The sequence below is a fragment of the Bos grunniens genome, chromosome 1 (genome assembly GCF_055505025.1).
Source record: "Bos grunniens cultivar Pamir isolate PY7600 chromosome 1, Bosgru_T2T1.0, whole genome shotgun sequence".
NCBI classification, from domain to species: domain Eukaryota; kingdom Metazoa; phylum Chordata; class Mammalia; order Artiodactyla; family Bovidae; genus Bos; species Bos grunniens.
In genome coordinates, this window is record NC_141165.1 from 32,314,775 (window position 1) to 32,338,629 (window position 23,855).

A 23,855-nucleotide genomic window follows, 5' to 3' on the forward strand; every position below is an offset into this window, starting at 1 on the left:
CCACTTAAAAAAAAAAGTTGCAATAAACATCCCTGTCCATATATCCTTAAGAACTAGACTTTTTACTTGTGTGGGGCAGTTTCCCAGGAGTCAGATCACTGGGAGAAGAGGCTATGTATTTTAAATTCTAATAGCTGTTGCCAAATTGCTTTCCAAAAGTCTGTTCATGATTTAAATTTCCAGTGGAAATGTGTAAGAGTGCACTTTTTTTCCTGCCTCCCTGCCAGCAATGACTGTTACTTGGCCTTATAATTGTTGCCAAACTGCTCGGGGTAAAGTGATATGCTGTTACTTTATTTTACATTTCCATGATTTCTGATGAGTTTGAATAACTTTTCACATTTGTGGCCCAAGTGGATTTCCACTTCTATGAATCGCTTCTTTATTGTCTTTGCCCATTTTTCTTTTACTTATTGCCAGACTGTCACTTTTTAAGTGCTTTAATATAGTAGACATAGGAATATGCTGTCCTCTATATTTAAATGCTTTCTTCCCCAAGCTATTTCCTGTCTATTGTCTTTGTTTATGGTATCTTTTCTCATTTAAAACAATTTTATAAAGTCAAATATGTCTATTCTTTATTTATAGATTCTGGATTTTCATTCTTTGTTAAGTAGAAATTCCTTATCAATAATCTGCAAATATAAATGTACAGATCTTATTTCAGGAGTTCATTTACTTTATTTTTTCATTTACATTTTAATTCTGCTGGGTATATTTTTGCAGATGGTTAGATAAGCATCCAATTTTAAAATCTTCTAAATGGATAGCCAGCAATTTATGCAAGTACCATTTGTTAAATATACAATCCTTTCCCCACTGAACTAAAATACGATTCCTCAAATTCTCACTTATACTAAGACTTGTTTCTAGATCCTCTCTTTTTTTCCCACTGATCTCCCTATTCCTAGGCCAGCACCATATTAATTTTATTATAATAGCTTTGTAGTATATGCTTACATCTGGTTAGGCAGTTGCCCTCATGCTTTTATTCTAATTTATAAACTTTAAGATAATTTTATCCAGTTCCAGTTTTTAAAATGTTAGATTTTCATGAGAATTGCATTAAATTTTGATATTATTTTAGGTAAAAGTGGCATATTTATCGTACATTCTTCCTATCAGCAAGACGATAAGCTAGTGTAAGCTACTGGTTTCTTCCCCCAAATCACTGATAGAGAGATTATACAAAGAAAATGGAATTGTAACAAACAAATAATAATGATAATACCAACAAAAACCATGAGAAGTCCTCAGGAAGAAAGAAGGTGGTTTTGAACTGTAGCTTGTGAAAGGGAGGTGAGGGAGGTGGGAGGGGTCCATCAGATTCCAGAAAAGGCAGCTAGACACAGCAGTGAAAAGACAAATTAGGAAAAATAAATATATATATATATATATATATATATATATATATATAAGCCCCACCCTTTTGGCTCATTTGCTTTTCATGGAGTAATTATTGCCCAGGTCTTTGCCACACAAAGCATACACAATTAGCTAAACACTAGGACAGGTATTCATGACAGTAATATCACACCAGTACAAAAGATCTCCTGGGGTGACGAGTTACGGAGAATTTTAGGCGTTCTCTTTCCATACAAATCCTGAAGCTGGCAGATTACCAATGCTGTCTCTCCCCAAGGGTCTAAACCCTGACCCAAGAAATTAGCTAATGTAGGTTTCTCAATTTTCGAACTATTGACATTTGGGGCCAGATAATTGTCTGTTGTGAAGGGAAAGTCTTAACTGTATCATCCTTTAATTTATCTATTCAGTTGTTTATTCTGAAAAATCATGAATTTTATCTGCCCCCCCTTGCCCCCCAACCCTCTTAAGTTTTCTCATAAGAATGTTATTCAAATTGTCTTCTGACTACTTCAGGAATTTAGTGTGCTCTGTTTGTTTTGACTGATCTTCCTCCCTCAGGCTAATAAAAATTAATGTTGTGTTTTTATTTTTCTTTGTTGGGTTATTGGAGCTTAAGACTGTTGGACTACCCTACAAATAGCAGTCCTGTAAGGGGTAGAAGTTGGACACGACTGAGCGACTTCACTTTCACTTTTCACTTTCATGCATTGGAGAAGGAAATGGCAACCCACTCCAGTGTTCTTGCCTGGAGAATCCCAGGGACGGGGCAGCCTGGTGGGCTGCCGTCTCTGGGGTCGCACAGAGTCGGACATGACTGAAGTGACTTAGCATAGCATAAGGGGTAGAGAGTGGGCTTCCCTGGTGGCTCAGACGGTAAAGAATCTGCCTGCAATGCAGGAGACCTGCATTCGATCCCTGAGTTGGGAAGATCCCCTGGAGGAGGGCGTGGTAACCCACTCCAGTATTCTTGCCTGGAAAATCCTCATGGACAGAGGTGCCTGGCAGGCTACAGTCCATGGGATTGCAGAGTCGGACATGACTGAGCAACTACGCACAGCACAGTACAAGTGGCAGAAATTCGGCCAGTGGCGTAGAAGCAGGTGGGCTACCCTCAGGCACTTGTGAGGAGGCTACCCCCTTGCCCAGCAATCGAGGAGACCAAGTTCACTAACACAGGAGCGAGCTGTTCAACCTATTCCTCCTTTTTCCTCACCAAGACCCACAGATTCCTGCAAACCCAAATCTTTGGTGAATATTCACAGCTTTCCAGTGGCCATCTGAAACATCTGTGAAGATGGCATCTAGATGCTCATTCTCCTCATGGTAGAGAAAGTTCAGTGCTTGCTATCTCACCTGTGCTGAGCTCACTGCTTCACCAGCCCTTGGTTGCATATAGGCATCTATTTGATTTTAGCAAAATCAGGTAGGTTGGTGTGTGTAACTAAAGCAAAGAAGTCAAGTTAAGGCCATCACTTTCCCAGAACTCACTGCAGCCTTCATAAATTTTTTGGAGTGATTATAATGTTGTTTTGACATGACTGTCTTAGGATCAAGTCATTCACCTCTAAACCTTAGTTCGGTCTTTGTAAAGTTAAGAGTGTTACATTAAATGATTTCTAAAGCCTCGTTCTGCAAAAATATCCTACACTTTTATTATTTCAAATTATTCATTCTGTCATCTAAAAGGAATTCCTTATATCATCTAAAAGGAATGTGGAGATATTGTCTTGATACTTGGTCTAAGAGAGAAGCTATAAAAAGTTTCATGAGATAATTCAAGATATTTAAATCTAGCTATATATTTCATAACACTTAAAAATTAGTTTTCTATTGTTGCTATAACAAACTATCACAAACTCAGTGGCTTAAAACAACATAAATGGATTCTCTCATGGTTCTGGAGGTCAGAAGTCTAACATGAGTCTCCATGGAATAAAGTCAAGTTGTCAGCAGGACGTTCTGGAGATTCTTAAGAAGAATTGGTTTCCTTGTCCTTTTCAGCTTCTAGAGACCATCCTCCACTTTCCTTGGTCAATAGCCCCTTTTCTTTATCTTCAAATCTAGAAAATTGTTCACTCTATGTATCTTTCTTCCATAGTCACATCTATCCCTGATCATAGCCAGGAAAGGTTCTCTAGCTTTTACAGACCCATGTGATTGGGCTTCCCAGGTCACTTAGTGGCAGAAGAATCCTCCTGCCAGTGCAGGAGATGCAGAAGACAAGGGTTCAGTCTCTGGATCAGGAAGATCCCTTGGATGAGGAAATAGCAACCCACTCCAGTATTGTTGCCTGGAAAATTCTATGGACAGAGGGGCCTTGCAGCCTACTGTCCATAAAGCTGCCAAGAGTCAGACAAGCCTGAGCATGCTTGCAGGTGAGAAGCTTGAGGCAACCCAGATAATTCCAGGTAATATCCATACTGCAAGTCTTTAATCACATGGAATCAGGTTATGACCACTTAAACCCAACTGGTCACTAAAAGTCAACACCCAAAGAATGTATAACTTTTGATGTGATGCAACATAAGCTATACAGAACCACCCCCCCGCCCCCGCCATGTAATATTTTTGGAAAAACTGGTGAACCTGAATCTAATCAAGATTTTTTTGAACTAATTCTCAACATAGAAATACAGGAAAAATAAAATGACACTTGTGGTAAGGTAATATACAAATCTAGATTGTGGGACATCCTATACAGCTGACCAACATCCTCAATAACTCAACAGCACAAAAAGTGGTGACATGAAAGAGGGAAACACTGTCCTGGACTAAAAGAGAACGCAGATATATAATACCTAGAAGTCAAATGTGAAGCTCTGATTGAAGTAAAAGGAAAAAATTAGAGAAAGTGAATGTGGACTGGGTATTAGATAATGCCACTGGATTATGGGAAAATTCGCAGATTTGATAATCATTTCATGGTCATGTGAAAATAATGTTCATAACTACAGATATGCATACCAATATATATGAGGATACATGACAAGGTCTGGGATTTGCTTTCACAGATTGCTATCTTCTACCTGTGAAATATAAATCTAAAAATATATTTGTGTTTTCAGTTCAGTTCAGTTGCTCAGCCTTGTCCAACTCTTTGTGACCCCATGCACTGCAGCATGCCAGTCTTCCTTGTCCATCACCAACTCCTGGAGCCAACTCAAACTCATATCCATCAAAATGGTGATGCCATCCAACCATCTCATCCTGTGTTGTCCCCTTCTCCTCCTGCCTTCTATCTTTCCCAGCATCAGGGTCTTTTCCAAGGAGTCAGCTCTTCGCATCAGGTGGCCAAAGTCTTGGAGTTTCAGCTTTAGCATCAGTCCTTCCAGTGAATATTCAGGACTGATTTCCTTTAGGATGTACTGGTTGGATCTCCTTGCAGTCCAAGGGACTCTCAACAGTCTTTTCCAACACCACAGTTCAAAAGCATCAATTCTTTGGTGCTCAGCTTTCTTTATAATCCATTTCTCAGATCCATACATGACTACTGGAAAAACCATAGCTTTGACTATATGGGCCTTTTTCAGCAAAGTAATGTCTGCTTTTTAATATGGTGTCTAGGTTGGTCATATCTTTTCTTCCAAGGAACAAGCATCTTTTAACTTCATGGTTACAGCCACCACCTGCAGTGATTTTGGAGCCCAAGAAAATAAATTCTCTCACTGTTTCCATTGTTTTCCCAACTATTTGCCATGAAGTGATGGGACCAGATGCCATGATCTTTGTTTTCTGAATGCTGAGTTTTAAGACAGCTTTTTCACTCTCCTCTTTCACTTTCATCAAGAGGCTCTTTAGTTCTTCTTTGCTTTCTGCTATAAAGTAGTGTCATCTGCGTATCTGAGGTAACTGATATTTCTCCTAGCAATCTTGATTCCAGCTTGAGTTTCATCCAGCCTGGCATTTAACATGATGCACTCTGCATAGGAGTTAAATAAGCAGGGTGACAATATACATCCTTGACATACTCCTCTCCGTATTTGGAACCAGTCTGTTGTTCCATTTCCAGTTCTAACTGTTGCTTCTTGACCTGCCTAGAGATTTCTCAGGAGGCAGGTCAGGTGGTCTGGTATTCCTGTCTCTTTGAGAATTTTCCAGTTTGTTGTGATGCACATAATCAAAGGCTTTGGTGTAGTCAACAAAGCAGAAATAGATGTTTTTCTGGAACTCTCTTGCTTTCTTGATGATCCAGCAGATGTTGGCAATTTGATCTCTGGTTCCTCTGCCTTTTCTAAATCCTGCTTGAACATCTGGAAGTTCATGGTTCATGTACTGTTGAAGCCTCACTTGGAGAATTTTGAACATTACTTTGCTAGCGTGTGAGATGAATGCTGTGTGGTAGTTTGAACATTCTTTGGCATTGCCTTTCTTTGGGATTGGAATGAAAATGGACTTTTTCCAGTTCTGTGGCCACTGCTGAGTTGTCCAAATTTGCTGGCATTTTGAATGCAGCACTTTCACAGCATCATCTTTCAGGATTTTAAATAGCTCCACTGGAATTCCATCACCTCCACTAGCTTTGTTCGTAGTGATGCTTTCTAAGGCCCATTTGACTTCACATTCCAGGATGTCTGGCTCTAGTCCAGTGATCACATCATTGTGGTTATCTGGATCATGAAGATCTTTTCTGCATAGTTCTTCTGTGTATTCTTGCCAGCTCTTCTTAATGTCTTCTGCTTCAGTTAGGTCCATACCATTTTTGTCCTTTATTGTGCCCATATTTGTGTTTTATCCAAAGCAAAATAGCCATATTTTATATATTACACTCCCAACTCATGACCAAATGAGTCAGTCAAGGGAAGTAACTAAATAAGTATGTAGATTTATGGAAATCCACTACTATTACTAGGAAAATAAGCAAAAATATGCAACAGCTTGCTGATGGTAAAATAGCAGCCTTAGCTTAGAATGACATAAAAATGACAACTTAAAGGTTTTAAAATTGTCATCTCATTTAATTCTTATAAAGAACCTTTAAAATAAGTCTTATTATTATCATTAACTGGGGCTCAAATGGGTCAGACAGAATGGGGATTTAAACATGCCATGGACAGTGTTTCTAACCAATATTCAATGACATTGCATTTATTCAATAAATATTTATTTGTACACTGTGCAAAACTCGCCAGACCTTCTGTACTTCGATACATCTGTAGATGCTTTCTTAGTTCTAGTGATTAAATATTATTTAAAAAGAAATGAAAGTGAAAGTCACTCAGTATTGTCTGGCTCTATGTGACCCTATGGATGCTGGCCTGTCAGACTCTCTCTGTCCATGGCATTCTCTAGCAGGAATACTGGAGTGGGTTGCCATTCCCTTCTCCAGGGGATCTTCCTGGCCCAGGGATTAAACCTGAGTTTCCTGTATTGCAGGTAGACTCTTTGCCATCCGAGCCAATAGGAAAGTCAATAAAGAAATGGATTCTCAGGTACTCCCTGATAGTCCAGTAGTTAGGACTCTGCGCTTCTACTGCCGGGGGCCCAGGTTTCATCCTTGGTTAGGGAAACTACAATCCCACAGGCCACATGGCATGGACAAAACAAAACAAAAAAAGAAAAACCAACGGATTCTATTAAGCATTATGTTTATTTTGACTTTAATTGGAGCACTGAACTAATAATTTACATCAACTTGATTTTTAAATTTAATAAAAAGAATAACAACCGTATTTTACCCACAGGCTACACAGGTAGCCTCTTTATTACTTTGGGATAAATATTTATTCCTGATATTGAGTCCACCCAATTTAGGGATATTAAACGCATCAAATTACTTTGAAACAGAGCTAACAAAATGAATGTCAAGTTTCTTGAGTTTCTGACAAGCTACATAAAGCAAAACAGTAATGGGCATTAAAAAAACAACTCAGATTGTCAGACTTTGAGAACTTATTATTTATGTCCTACTAAGGGAAAGGAACACAACTGAGACATTTGGACAGGAATTTATTTAATCTGCTTCTCTCAAGTCAGAGGTTGTTGTGTGATATTTAAAATCAGACAGATATTTACTCATTTCTTTTTGCTTTGCTTCTGAAACACGGGTGTGAACTAGTTTATGGGTTACTATGTGTTGGAGAAGAAAAATAAGACCAAGAAAAGAGACTTTAGAAAGAAAATTTCAGACATATTAGTTCAATCTTGTAAAAATAAAGTGCCTGTATTTCACCAAAAGTCATAATTTGTGCAGTGTGTTTACATGTGCTTAATTTTGCTGCTCAACTTTAAATTGTGGAATTTCTATTAAGGAACACGATTTGTGTGAAATGGAAAAAAGCTGAACTCGCAGAAACAGAGAGTAGAATGGTGGTTGCTGGGGTCTGGAAAAGAGGAGATGAGGTATAAATATTCAATGATAAGATGAATAAGTTCTGGGGATCTAAGATACAACACAGTGAATATAGTTAATAATACTGTATTATACTCGAGTATTGTTAAGAAAGCAGATCCTGAATAGTAACCCCTCCCACCCCCACCACACACACACATACGCATAAGGTAATTATGTGAGGGGATAGGTGTTAACTAACCATATTGTGGTAATCATTTCATGATACATATGAATATCAAATCGTCATCCTGTACACTTTAAATGTACATATGTTATATGTCAATAATATCTCAACAAAGCTGGGAAAAATCATACTTTTGTCTTAAAACAGTTCCCTATCTATATTGCTCTATAGCAGTGCTGTTTGATAGAATTATAATGTAAGGTACATATGTAATTCAGAATTATATACTGACCACCTTAAAAAAGTAAAATGAAATGGGAAAAATTAATTCTAATAGCACAACCTAGAATCAAGAGTGCCGGGAGAATTATCAATAACCTCAGATATGCAGATAACACCACCCTTATGGCAGAAAGCAAAGAACTACAGAGTCTCTTGATGAAAGTGAAAGAGGAGAGTGAAAAAGTTGGCTTAAAACTCAATATTCAGAAAACTAATATCATGGCATCTGGTCCCATCACTTCATGGTAAATAGATGGGGAAACAATGGAAACAGTGAGAGACTATTTTTGGGGGGATCCAGAATCACTGCAGATGGTGTCTGCAACCATGAAATTAAAAGACGTTTGTTCCTTGGAAAAGAGGGCTTCCCTGGTGGCTCAGATGGTAAAGCATCTGCGTGCAATTTGGGAGACCCAGGTTCAATCCCTGGGTTGGGAAGATCCCCTGGAGAAGGACATGGCAACCCACTCCAGTACTCTTGCCTGGAAAATACCATGGACTGAGGAGCCTGGCAGACTACAGTCCATGGGCTCACAAAGATTCGGACACGACTGAACAACCTCACTTTCTATCTTTCCAGTTTCCTTAAAAGAAATGCTATGACCAACCTAGACAGCATATTAAAAAGCAGAGACATTACTTTGCCAACAAAGGTCCATATAGTCAAAGGTATGGTTCTTCCAGTAGCCATGTATGGATCTGAGAGTTGGACTATTAAGAAAGCTAAGTGCCAAAGAATTGATGCTTTTGAACTGTGGTGTTGGAGAAAACTCTTGAGAGTCTCTTGGACTGCAAGGAGATCCAACCAGTCCATCCTAAAGGAAATCAGTCCTGAACATTCATTGGAAGGACTGATGCTAAAGCTGAAACTCCAAGACTTTGGCCACCTGATGCAAAGAACTGACTCACTGAAAAAGACCCTGATTCTGGGAAAGATAGAAGGCAGGAGGAGAAGGGGACGACAGAGGATGAGATGGCTGGATGGCATCACCGACTCGATGGACGTGAGTCTGAGTGAACTCCGGGAGTTGGTGATGGACAGGGAGGCCTGGCGTGCTGTGATTCATGGGGTCTCAAAGAGTCAGACACCACTAAGCAACTGAACTGAACTGAATTCTAATGGTATATGTTATTTAACTCAATATACAATTAATGTTAATAATTTCAAAATATAATCACTATAAAAATTATTAGTGACATATTTTACTTTTTTCACATTACGTTTTTGAAATCTAGGGTGTATTTTATATATACAGCCTGTCAGTTTTGACCAGTATTATTTCAAGTAGCCACATGTGGCTTCTGGCCACCATGTTGGACACAGGAACACTTGCGTAAACCCTGTCTGAGGTTACCTAAATCAGGACAACCTGGATTAATTTTATTGAGAGAAAATAGGACTATTCTACAAAGTAAGAATTCTTTTCTAGTTTTAAATACTGGACTAATACTTCTGGAATTCAGAATAGCACAGCTGTATTTGAATCTCAATGCAGCTGCATCATATAAAATGAAGACATTTTAATCCAAATAGGAAACAGGAAAATTGATGACGTGAAATAATGCACAGTCCACGTGTGCCTGAATGAATGGCTTCCTGCAGACCTTGGAAGAAATGTTAATCCTGTAAATACCAGCATGAGTTTCTGGCATCTTCTGGGTGATTAATATTTAAGGTATTGTGCTGAGTTCTTCCTTTTCCTGAAGGAAGCTCCTATTTTGGACATCTTCTGACCGAAGAAAAAAAAATTCCACACTATTATAACTGCTTCTGTTAGTCTACAACCTATGGCTTGGTGCTTTCTGGAAAGTGTTAAACCACTGACCAACAATGAAAAACGGGAAATAAATACTGGCTGTATGGTTGAACAAGAATAAAGACACATATTTTTGTTTTAGTTGAATATATCTTTTTTTTTTTTTTTCCTGAGGACAGAAACTAATATTTCCACCCAGCTTGTGCTTGAAGTTCAGCTATGTGCTAGGAGTTCCACCTTCATTTTGAGTCACTGTCCCTCCTGGGGCCATGAGACTCCTTATCTCCAACAGTGAGCTGGGACATTCACCTGCTTCACGTTTCATATTTGAGAAGAGATACCCTTTCAAGCTCCACACTGCAGTTTCTTCCACAAATTTATTTATTCATCAATTTAATAAACATTTGTTGAAAACCTACTATTCTAAATACTAGAAATAGAAGAGTGAAAACAACAGAAAAAATAGAAAAAAAGCTTCTCTTTCAAAGGGGACAAAAATAAGGAAATAAAATAAATAATGGATCAACAGTGATTAATGTTGTATAAGAATATAAGTCAAGGAAAATGTGGGGAAAAACAATGATTTGGGGTCAACTGTGTTCAGGGGAATGAAGTGTATGATTTTTGATAGGATGTTTAGAGAAGATCTCATTGAGGTGATATTTGAGCAAAGACCTGAAGAAATTGAGGAGAAAGAGACAACAAATGCAAATGCCCAGAGGCAGCAGCCAGACTGTGCCTCTGGTGTGTCCCAGATAACATCATACTCAAAGGTGAAAAGCTTAAAGTTTTTCCTTTAACATCGGGAAAAAGACAGGATGTCCAATCTCACCACTTCTATTTAACACAGTATTCAAAGTCCTAGCCGTAGTAACCAGACGAGAAAAATAATTAAAGTCATCCAGATTAGAAAGGAAAGAGTATAATCGTCACTATTTGCAGATGACATGGTACTCTATCATGAGAAATCTTACTCTATCAGAAAATCCTAAAGTCTCCAAACTATTAGAACTAATATATGAATCTAGTAGAGTTACAAGATTAATATACAGAAATGTGTTGTTTTTCTATACATCAATAATGAATTATCAAAAAGAGAAGGCAAGAAAATAATACTGTTTAAAATCACATCAAAAAGAATAAAACATCTAGGAATAAACTAAATCAAGGTGGTAAAATATCTATACCCTGTAAACTCTAAAACACTGATGAAAGAATTTGAAAATGATACAAGTAAATAGAAAGATATCTCATACTCTTGGATTAGAAGAAGTAATATTGTTAAAATAGCCATACTATCTGAAGCAGTGATTTAATGCAATCCCTATTAACAAACCCATGGCATTTTTACTAGAACAAATAATTGTAAAGTTTATATGGAACCACAAAGATCCAGAATTGTCAAAGCAATCTTGAGAAAAAGAACAAAACTAGAGGTATCACACTTTCTGATTTCAGACTACAAAAAACTACAGTCATCAAAATAGCATAGTACTGATACATAAACAGACTCATAGAGCAATGGAAAAGAGTAGAGAGTTCAGAAATAAACCCATACACTTAGAGCCAATTCATTTATGATAAAGGAGGCACCCTGGTGGCTCAGATGGTAAAGTGTCTGCCTGCAATGCAGGAGACCCAGGTTCGATCCCTGGGTTGGGAAGATTCCCTGGAGAAGGAAATGGCAACCCACTCCAGTACTGTTGCCTGGAAAATCCAATGGCCAGAAGAGCCCTGTAGGCTACAGTCCATGGGTTCGAAGAGAGTCGGATACTTTGGAATTGAGTCAGTGACTTCAATTCAAAGGAGGAAAGAATATACAATGGGGCAAAGATAGTGTCTTCAGTAAGTGGTGCTGGAAAAACTGGACAGTTACAAGGAAGGCAATGAGATTAGAACATTTCCTCAGACCATATTCAAAAACAGACTAAAAGTGAATTAAAGATTTAACTATAAGGATGTAAACCATGAAAAATCTAGAAAAGAATATAGGTAGAACACTCTTTGACATAAATCTTAGCAAAATTTTCTTGGATCTGTTTTCTAAGGCAAAACAAATAGAAGCAAAAATAAACAAGTGGGACCTAATTAAATTTAACAGCTTTCAACAGTTTAAATTTCAACAAATTTAAACATTGACAAAAAGAAAACAATCTACTGAATGGGAGAAAATATTTGCAAATGATATGACCAATAAGGGGTTAATATCTAAAATAAATAAATAGTTCATATAACTCAATATCAAAAAGCAAACAACCTGATTAAAAAATGAGCAGAAGACCTGAATAGACATTTTTTTCCAAGAAGATATACAGATGGCCAATAGGTACATGAAAAAATGCTCAACAATGCTAATCACCAGAGAAATGCAAATCAAAATTACAATGAGATATCATCTCACACCTGCCAAAATGGCTATCATCAAAAATTCTGCAAATAACAAATGTTGGCAAGGATGTGGTGAAAAGGGAACTCTAGTATCCTGCTGGTGGAATTGTAAACTGTTGCAGCCACTATGGAAAACAGTGTAGAAGATTACTCCAAAATTAAAAGTAGAACTATATATGATCCAGCAATCCCACTGCTGGGTATATATCCATAGAAAAAGGAAACACTAATTCCAAAAGACACATGTGCCTCAATATCTATAACACAATTATTCACAATAGCCAAGTTATGGAAGCAACCTAAGTGTCCAGCTATGGACAAATGGTTAAAGAAGATGTGGTTTATATACACAACAGATTGTTACTTGGCCACCAAAAAGTTTCTGCCACTCACAGCAGTGTGGATGGACCTACATGGTATCCTGCTTAGTGAAATAAGTCAGAGAAAGACAAGTACACTGTGCTATCCCTTATGCGATTAGTCGCTCAGCCATGTCTGACTCTTTCTGACCCCATGGACTATATAGTCAGTCAGGCTCCTCTGTCCATGGGGATTCTCCAGGTCATATTACTGGAGTGGGTTGCCATGCCCTTCTCCAGAGGATTGTCCCAACCCAGGGATCGAACCCAGATCTCCTGCATTGCAGGCAGATTCTTTACTGTCTGAGCCACCGGGGAAGCCCATGTTATCACTTATATGTACAGTCTAAAAAGTAAAACAGGTGAATGTATATAACAAAACAGAAAAAAACTTGCGGATATAGAGAACAAACTAGTATTTACCAGTGAGGAAAAAGGGAGGAAGGGCGAGATATAAGTATGGTATTAAGAGATACCAACTAATATGCATAAAATAACAACAAAGATATATTGTACAGCACAGGGAAATATAACTGCTATTTTGCAATAACTTTAAATGGAGTATAATATATAAAATATTGAATCACTTTGTTGTACTTCTGAAACTAATATAATATTGTAAATTGACTAGTCAGTAATAAAAAATAAGATTGACATGTTTAAAGAATAGCACACAGGTACTTTGTGATTCCCAAGTGTCTTTACATACATTGATGACCTCTCTGTCTCACCCACTCCATATAAAGGGATTTTTCAAACTTAATAATAAAAATAATTATCTTAGATAATCTAAATGTACCAAACTGGAACCCAAGTCAATGAGGAAAGAGACGGGAGGATAATATTAGGCCAGAGGGTTTCCTGATAGGCTTTGACCATTTGTAAAGTAAAGGATGTTAACTATGGCATCTATTTCCAGTTGCTGGGAATTTTACTGTACAGTATTGCCATGTTATCAGTTGTTTCTCTCCCCTTCCCCATCCTCCTATTATCATTGTCTACATAAACCTGGGGCTTCCCAGGTGGCTCAGTGGTAAAGAATTCACCAGCCAATGCAAGAGACACAGGAGATGCAGGTTTGATCCCTGGAAGGGGAAAATCCCCTGTAGGAGGAAATGGTAACCCACTCCAGTATTCTTGCCTGGGAAATTCCATGGACAGAGGAGCCTGGCAGACTATAGTCCATGGGTGACAAAGAGTCAGACATGACTTAGCAACTGAGCACACACATACGGGACACAACTGAGTATGAGCTAGTTCGGTGACCAAGCCCTCTTTCTCTCTTCCTCTACCCTGCAATTTCTTATACACAGTCTCTTTGGGGCCTCTGCCTTTACTTATCCACTCTTTTTGTTAAGGGATGCTGATGACCTTTACATCATTAATAAGACCTTCATCAGAGAGGAAACTGCTAACTGCTAAGTCACTTCAGTCGTGTCCGACTCTGTGCGATCCCATAGACGACAGCCCACCAGGCTCCCCCGTCCCTGGGATTCTCCAGGCAAGAACACTGGAGTGGGTTGCCATTTCCTTCTCCAATGCAGGAAAGTGAAAAGTGAAAGTGAAGTCTCTCAGTCATGTCCGACTCTTAGCGACCCCGATTTAACTTCAGAGAGGAAAGGAGGAAGTTAAATCAATCAAATAATGGCCAAATCATCCTAACTGGAGGTAAACTGAAAATTGGCTGAAGAGAGTCAGAAACATGGAGGAAGAATTAGATTTAAGTCTAAATATGTATCTATAAAAGAAAAATATGGATAGTTAATAATAGCTATCTAAGATTTAGCTAAGGCTAAATGGGAAAGAATTAATTTAAAGAAGGCCAAGAAAAATCAGACCTGGAGAACAAGCATAGGTTCTCATTAGTGAGTCACAATAATTTAGGCAATAAATGTGTAATTGTGGGATAAGATTAACTAGGTGTGTAAAGGTTGTTGAAGATCTTAAATTGTACCAATTTAGCAGACAGTATACTCAGTGTGTTTTAATATAACAATTAATTCCCAGAATAGAAGGGAGCCTAAGTATTTCTGTTCATCTGCGGGTCTCTGCTATGTGAGATCTTCTCTAACATTTGCTGAGTTGGGGTTAGAACTCCAAAATGTCTGGGTGAAGGGCTTTAGCTTCACTTTGAACTACTATTAAAAAAAAAAAACTTGTTTAAAATTTTAAAAAATGTCACAGAAATTCTTATGAATCACAAAATGTTAGAGCTGCAAAGGGCTCTAGTCAAAACTTTTCATTTTACAGATGAAAAGTCAGTTTCTTCATCTGTAAAATGAAGTGGTTGGAAAAGATGAGATCGAATATCTTCCACTTCCAGGAACCCATAAAATCTAGAGAGGTAAAGTGGTGCCCAGAGTTGCACAGCTGGTCTGTGCCAGGCTTGAAAAGTGGACTTGGTTCCCAAGATTCTCTTTATGGCTGTGAGTCAATTCTGTATTTTAAAAAAAGTCAGTCAGCTCAGTTGTTTGATACGATACAGATTAATAGCCATCTTACTGAGCTAGATATTTTTTTCTATTTCAATCACTTTTCCCGTGTCATGTAAACATAACCTCAGGAATGATCACTAGTCACAGAGGAGCAAAGCTTGTGCTTGGAGCTGGCTGAGTCGTTCCATAGACGGCAACAACTTGGCCGTGAGCACTGGAACTAAGAGACAGTGAATACAATGCTTTTCAACATGCAGATTTGTTCAAAGGGGACCTAAAGTGGGACTTGACCATGAAAAACAAAGTATCCAACAACTCTAACAAACTAGAAGTCACTGATGGGTTCAAAATACTTTATCTGCGGGTCTTGCTTCTACGGATGCCAAAGGACTTCTGCATTTCCCTGGCACTGAGAGTCAATAGGCGGAAATGTTCCAGCAATGACTTCATGGCCAGTCGTCTCCAGGCCTGGAGATGAAGTGGTCTATCCCCATACTCCACTCTGCAGCTATGATCCTCTAATCAATACCTCAGGCTCCAAATCTGAGACATACTTTCATTTCACCTTCTTCCAGAAAACAGGTCAACATCAGGCATTAATAAGTGCTTTTTACTCCCACATCCCATAAACAAAATAATACATTAAAAAAAAAAACTGCAAAAAGTATTTGTAATTTAAATTATAGACAAAGGGTTAATATATTAAGGGCTTCTGAAACATGAAAAATAAATATATCAACAACCTTACCAGGAAAAGGGCAACTTAAAAGCATTTGGTTTGTGGCAAGAAAAATGCATATGTACCGTAAACATATAAGCAAATATTCAATCTTACTCATAATAAGAAAAGCAATAAGTCAAACCACAGAGAAATAAAAACCCTCACCTATTGTGTGGGTAAAAATTAAAAATTGTAACACAATTCTGCATTGGCAAGGCTGTGCAGAACATGTAACACTAGAATACATTGCTAGTTTGAATGGAAAATGGTACAAACTTTATGGGGAGGAATTTGGCATCCAGGAAAACTACAAATACTTTTTAACCTATTTCTAGAAATCTGTCCCAAAGAAACAGTGGCAAAATGCTAAAAGCTATTAAAGTTTTTTTATTACACCATTAACTACAAAAGACAAAAAAATCCCCTTAATGTCTATCAACAGACAACTGGTTGAATAAACTACAGAGTGCTCCGCAGCTATAAAAGAAAATGAAAAAGCTCTTTATATGTCGCTATGGATTACTCTTCAAAATACTGCTAATTAAAGAACAGCAAGGTGATGAACCATGGGTGCCTGGTTGGGTGTATTCATGCTTATTTGCTTAGATTTAAAGCAGAAGAGTAAACTAAAAACCAGCCAAAATGGTTGAAAAATCACAGTAGAGAGGACAGGGATAAAAGCTAGATTTCTCTTCGTTCTACTGTTTTCATTTTGGAATTCTGTAGATATTTAATCTAATTTTAAAACAGAAATTAAAAGCAAAGTGAAGCACATGAACATTATTGTATATTTGACTTTTGGAAAATAGAGGATTATTTGAAGAACTCTTAAAACAGAGTAATTTTTAGCTATTCATGCTAGTGGCATATATATAAAGTTTAAAAAGAACTGCAATGAAATCTAAGCAGTTTTCAATAGTCATATTTTTAGTGATAATGTGTATCGTAACCTTGAAAAAATATATTTAAAGGACATAAGAAATTATATTAATGTAACAAAAAGAATAAAAGTACCAGAAGAAAAATTTAAATGCAAAGTAAATTCAAGGCAGTTAAGTAAACATAAATTGAAACTAACAATATTCATATGAACTTGTGATATTATTTCTCCTTCGAAACAAATAAAAATATCTAGAAACAATGACTAATCCAATAGCAATGAAAACAAGTAGTGCCCACATTTTAAGCTCTAAATAAATTTCCCTCTTATAAAGAACCAAGATTTCTTAGAGAAATGTTTGTTTCCACGTCAGGGTACAGGAAACATACAAGATAAGGTTGGAACGTCTAGTCCTGCACCAAAATAAGAAATGTCTGAAAGACTTTGGTTTATGGCAAAACGATGTAGGAGAAATCTGAAGAGTCCCCTAGTTGTCAAAAATGGAATATTTTGCTCATCAAAAAGTATAATTGCTGTAGTAGATGGGAACATATCAACTATGTTTAAATCCATGTATTGATATGATACTTTAACATTGAAACATGTATATTCAGATCAGATCAGATCAGTCACTCCGTCGTGTCCGACTCTTTGCGACCCCATGAATCGCAGCATGCCAGGCCTCCCTGTCCATCACCAACTCCCTCCCGGAGTTCACTCAGACTCATGTCCATCGAGTCAGTGATGCCATCCAGCCATCTCATCCTCTGTCGTCCCCTTCTCCTCCTGCCCCCAATCCCTCCCAGCATCAGAGTCTTTGCCAATGAGTCAACTCTTCGCATCAGGTGGCCAAAGTACTGGAGTTTCAGCTTTAGCATCATTCCTTCCAAAGAAATCCCAGGGCTGACCTCCTTCAGAATGGACTGGTTGGATCTCCTTGCAGTCCAAGGGACTCTCAAGAGTCTTCTCCAACACCACAGTTCAAAAGCATCAAATCTTCGGCGCTCAGCCTTCTTCACAGTCCAACTCTCACATCCATACATGACCACAGGAAAAACCATAGCCTTGACTAGACGAACTTTTGTTGGCAAAGTAATGTCTCTGCTTTTGAATATGCTATCTAGGTTGGTCATAACTTTCCTTCCAAGGAGTAAGCGTCTTTTAATTTCATGGCTGCAGTCACCATCTGCAGTGATTTTGGAGCCCAAAAAATAAAGTCTGACACTGTTTCCCCATCTATTTCCCATGAAGTGGTGGGACCAGATGCCATGATCTTCATTTTCTGAATGTTGAGCTTTAAGCCAACTTTTTCACTCTCCACTTTCACTTTCATCAAGAGGCTTTTGAGTTCCTCTTCACTTTCTGCCATAAGGGTGGTATCATCTGCATATCTGAGGTTATTGATATTTCTCCCGGCAACCTTGATTCCAGCTTGTGTTTCTTCCAGTCCAGCGTTTCTCATGATGTACTCTGCATATAAGTTAAATAAACAGGGTGACAATATACAGCCTTGACGAACTTCTTTTCCTATTTGGAACCAGTCTGTTGTTCCATGTCCAGTTCTAACTGTTGCTTCCTGACCTGCATACAAATTTCTCAAGAGGCTGATCAGGTGGTCTGGTATTCCCATCTCTTTCAGAATTCTCCACAGTTTATTGTGATCCACACAGTCAAAGGCTTTGGCATAGTCAATAAAGCAGAAACAGATGTTTTTCTGGAACTCTCTTGCTTTTTCTATGATCCAGCGGATGTTGGCAATTTTATCTCTGGTTCCTCTGCCTTTTCTAAAATCAGCTTGAACATCAGGAAGTTCACGGTTCACATATTGCTGAAGCCTGGCTTGGAGAATTTTGAGCATTACTTTACTAGCGTGTGAGATGAGTGCAATTGTGCGGTAGTTTGAGCATTCTTTGGCATTGCCTTTCTTTGGGATTGGAATGAAAACTGATCTTTCCCAGTCCTGTGGCCACTGCTGAGTTGTCCAAATTTGCTGGCATATTGAGTGCAGCACTTTCACAGCATCATCTTTCAGGATTTGGAATAGCTCAACTGGAATTCCATCACCTCCACTAGCTTTGTTTGTAGTGATGCTTTCTAAGGCCCACTTGACTTCACATTCCAAGATGTCTGGCTCTAGGTCAGTGATCACACCATCGTGATTATCCGGGTCATGAAGATCTTTTTTGTACAGTTCTTCTGTGTATTCTTGCCATTTCTTCTTAATATCTTCTGCTTCTGTTAGGTCCATACCATTTCTGTCCTTTATCGAGCCCATCTTTGCATGAAATGTTCCTTTGGTATCTCTGATTTTCTTGAAGAGATCTCTAGTCTTTCCCATTCTGTTGTTTTCCTCTATTTCTTTGCACTGATCGCTGAAGAAGGCTTTCTTATTTCTTCTTGCTATTCTTTGGAACTCTGCATTCAGATGTTTATATCTTTCCTTTTCTCCTTTGCTTTTCGCTTCTCTTCTTTTCACAGCTATTTGTAAGGCCTCCCCAGACAGCCATTTTGCTTTTTTGCACTTCTTTTCCATGGGGATGGTCTTGATCCCTGTCTCCTGTACAATGTCACGAACCTCATTCCATAGTTCATCAGGCACTCTATCAGATCAATGAAATATCAATGAAACATGTATATTACCATATGTGAAATAGATCGCCAGTCTAGGTTTGAAGCACGAGACAGAGAACTCAGGCCCAGTGCACTGGGACGACCCTGAGAGATGGGATGGGGAGGGCAGTGGGAGGGGGGCTTCAGAATGAGGGACACATGTGCACCCATGGCTGATTCATGTCAATGTATGGCAAAAGCCTCTACAATATTGTAAAGTTATTAGCCTCCAATTAAAATAAATAAATAAATTTTTTAAAAAAGAAAAGCAAAAAAAAAAGTAAGAAAAGGAAAAATTTACTTCCTTGATCATATGTGGGAGATGCTAGAGAAATAATTCATTATTTTGAAAATTAGTAAATACAAAGATCAATAATTTATCCTGATTTTTTTTGTTTAAATAATATCACAGGCACTCAAATTGTTGATCTGGAAAACTACTTCTTTTGGGAGAGTACCAGCTAATACATGCAAAAAGGTAGGATAGAATTAACACAGCACTAGTTTATAACCCCTAATACATACTAGACTAAGCATAATCATTGATGGGTACTAACGTCATTAGCTAAAATTTGTTGTTGTTCACTCACTCAGTGGTGTCTGACTCTTTTCAACCCCATGGACTACAGCACACCAGGCTTCCCTGTCCATCACCAACTCCTGGAACTTATTCAAACTCATGTCCATAGAGTAAGTGATACCATCCAACAATCTTATCCTCTGTCATCCCCTTCTTCTGCCTTCAATCTTTCCCAACATCAGGGTCTTTTTCAATGAGTCAACTGTTTGCATTAGTGGCCAAAGTATTGGAGCTTCAGGTTCAGCATCAGTCCTTCCAATGAATATTCAGAGTTGATTTCCTTTAGGAATGACTGGTTTGATCTCTTTGCTGTCTAAGGCACTCTCAAGAGTCTTCTCCAACATCACAGTTCAAAAGCATCAATTCCTGGACACTCAGTCTTCTTTCTGATCCAACTCTCACATCTGTATGTGACTACTGGAAAAACCATAGCTTTGACAATACGGATCTTTGTCGGCAAAGTGATGTCTCTGATTTTTAATATAATGTCTAGATTTGTCATAGCTTTTATTCCAAGGAGCAAGTGTCTTTTTTAATTTCATGGCTGCAGTCACTATCTGCAGTGATTTTGGAGACCAAGATAATAAAGTCTCTCACTGTTTCCATTGTTTCCCTATCTATTTGCCATGAAATGATGGGACCAGATGCCATGATCTTAGTTTTTTGAATGTTGAGTTTTAAGCCAAATTTTTAACTCTCTTCTTTCACTTTCATCAAGATGTTCTTCAGTTCCTCTGCTTTCTGCCATAAGGGTGGTATCATCTACCTATCTGAGGTTATTGATATTTCTCCTGGCAACCTTGATTCCAGCTTGAGCCTCTCACATGCTGTACCATGCATATGAGTTAAATAAGTCAGGTGACAATATACAACCTTGATGTGCTTCTTTCCTGCTTTTGAACCAGTCCATTGTTCCATGTGCAGTTCTAACTGTTGCTTCTTGACCAGCATACAAATTTCTCAGGAGCCAGGTAAATTGGTCTGGTTGAAGGTCATTTGATTACAGAACTTCCCCATGACTGGGATTTGATTTGACTAGCTAAATTTCAAAATTTAGTGTGCATATAAACCACTTGGGGCTTCCCAGGTGGCTCAGTGGGTAAAGAATCCACCTGCAATGCAGGTGATGCAAGAGATGCAGGTTCAAACCCTGGGCTGGGAAAATCCCCTGGAGGAGGCATGGCAACCCACTCCAGTATTCTTGCCTGGAGAATCCCATGGACAGAGAAGCCTGGTAGCCAGCAGTCCATACGGTCACAAAGAGTTGGACACAACTGAAGTGACTGAGCCGGCAAGCATGCATGCATTAATAAACCACCTGAGGATACTGTTAAATTTTAGAAGCTGATTCAGCAGCTCTGGTGCTGTATTTAAAACAAGGTGCCACATGGTGCCAATGCTGCTGGGCTATTCTAAGAAAGAGAGGAGCAGCCCCTGGTATGTGGGAGCTGGCCTGTTACTATCAGCTGGGCCTTGTTGTTCTCTTGTTGAGTGTAAACAATTTCACATAAAACATCAGACAAGTTCACTCTGTGACCATAAAGAATCAAGACAAAAACAAGACTACTGGGTAATTACATTTAAACCCAAATAATGAACACTGTCCAAACCACAGCATCCCTATACTGGCTATTATGAGTGATGCTGTTTCTTTACCAATTGTAGGCTTCGGCTGTATTCAGTCTTTCCTCCTGCTAGAGAAGATTTACTAAAATGTCCAATCATTCATGCTTTCTGACAGCATCTAATACAGAGAAAAACCCTGATTCCTTAAGCCCTCCCTAAAAGCACCAAGCATTAGCCCACATCCTATAACAATTCCTTTCTAACACGCTCTGAGAGGTCCCAGTGTTCCTCTGGTGAGCAGTTTCTTCATTATAACATGTAATAAACATGTCTTATTCAACTACAGGTGTGTTCTGGTGGTCTTTGCTGGAGCAGCAATTCAGCAGTGTGATGGATCAGACTGACGGCTGGGTCACCAAACACTGTGCTTCCTGATGTGACTCTGTAGAGATTCAGAGCACGCAAGTAATCTTGCCAAACAAATGAACCCTGATCTGACTCAATTTCTACATTTAACCATCAGTTTACAAGAAATCCTGAGGCTAGGGGAACATTTTAAGCAGTCATATTTAATTCAACCATAGACAATTGTCTTTCTTTTTGCAATAAATAAGTGACAAGAAAAATAGAAGATGGAAGGGTAACATATAGATTAAAAAAATACTAGATGCCATATCCATCAATTGTAATGTATAGCCCTTATTTGGGTTCTAATTTGTACAAACTACTACATGAACTAATAATGATAATGACAATAAGAAAATTCTGCCTTTTTGAACAGAGGATAGCACTTTGATAATATTAAGATTGTTAATATTTTTAGGTTTCATAATGACAACTGTCATTTTTTAAAACATTTGCAAATAAAATGATATGATGTCTGAGACTTGTTTTTAATATAATTTAGTCATAGTGAGAAGGAATGTAGGAGGATATTGATAAAACACTTCGGCCAGATTTGATTATTATCATAATTTGATAATATGAAGGTATATGACAACTCTTTTTACTATTTTCCCTATTCTTAATATGCTTGAAACATATAGCAATCAATTTTCAAAATTATCTTTTACCATTTAACTCAATAGAGCAAGGGTCCTGAACCCCTGGGCCATAGACCAGTACCAGTCCATGGCCTGTTAGGCACTGGCCCGCACAGGAGGAGGTGAGCAGTGGTTGAATGAACGAAGCTTCATCTGTATTTGCAGCCTCTCCCCATTGCTGGAATTATGACCTGAGCTCTACCTCCTGTCAGATCAGTGGTGGCATTAATAGATGCTTGAATCAACCCCAAACTATTCACCGCGCCCTACCCCCCAATCTGCTGGTACATGGATAAACTGTCTTCTTCAAAACTGGTCCCTGCTGCCAAAAAAGGTTGGGGACCACTGCGATGGAGCATTTTTGAAAGAAGACAAGTTAAACAGAGAAGAATTAAGAGCCATAAGTCAAGATGGCTACATGTTCTAGGGAAGCGGACAATGGAGAATTTTAAAGAGTCTTCCCCATTACTTTAAGTTGCTTTGAGAACCATTTTTTGAGAGCTGTTAGAATATTCACCTGCTTTTTAAAATCACTAACAGATATGTCAACTGCAGGTGAAAAGGAATAAGGAATTATTATGTTGACTCGGGTGATGCTCTTTAGAGAAAAATTCAATTTAAATGTTTGACTCTCAGAAAGAAGAAAACATATTATTTGGGCAATTACCTGGATCTGTAGCAGACATCAGTGAACCAAAAAACAAACAGTCAGTGAAATGAAAGTCTCCATTTTTCAGCTGGTCAGCATATACCATAGCCTTCACAAAGCCATACATAATTAACCTGTTGAGGAGAAAAAAGGATCTTTAAACATCAAGTTGAATCCTGTGTAAACCCATGCCATCAGAGTTAAACATTCTAATGGGCTTCCTGAATAAGCACGATGCACAAATTACCGCTATTCTGCTAATGTTCTCAGGACACTGCCTACCAAATATCACAACTCATTCCCCTGGCAAAAGATAGCACAACGTTTTACAGTGTGCTTCGATGAAAACACGTATCTCAGGGGTATAAAAAATTATCCGTGAAACATGGCATAGCAAATCATGCCCACAAATACAGAGGTGCACAGACATTTTAAATGGATTACTTTTCAGTTGTATTGTTTTGTCTGCTAGGATATCTGAAAAGGGTTCAAATTTCAAGTCTGTTACTGTGATGAGAAGGATATTGGCCACTCACAGGGCACTTGGTCAACCAGTTACTTTACAATGGATGAGTCTCTATAACTGCTGGTGTCAGGGCACTTCCACACCCACAGAATCACTGTTGGGTTAGTGTGCCTGTAACTTCAACACACTGCTGAATGAATCCTGAAATCATTGCATTTTGATCTTCAAGGATAGCTGTTCTTTTGATGAGATTATAATGTTTACCAAACCAGCACCATGGAATGCAAATTATCTGT

The 23,855-nt window shown here is 38.3% G+C and overlaps 1 protein-coding gene across 4 annotated transcripts in view; it reads right to left on the bottom strand.

Moving 5' to 3' along the window:
• SLC9A9 (solute carrier family 9 member A9) overlaps positions 1-23,855 on the bottom strand; it is a 660,343-nt gene that overhangs the window by 457,556 nt on the left and 178,932 nt on the right. For all 4 annotated transcript variants that reach the window (XR_015158063.1, XM_086385315.1, XM_086385488.1 and 1 more), the window contains exon 5: positions 23,112-23,227. Coding sequence is in view for 3 of the 4 variants with exons in the window: in XM_086385315.1 (XP_086241441.1) it covers positions 23,112-23,227 (116 nt within the window). In the remaining variant the exon portion in view is untranslated. The remainder of the gene's footprint in view (positions 1-23,111; positions 23,228-23,855) is intronic.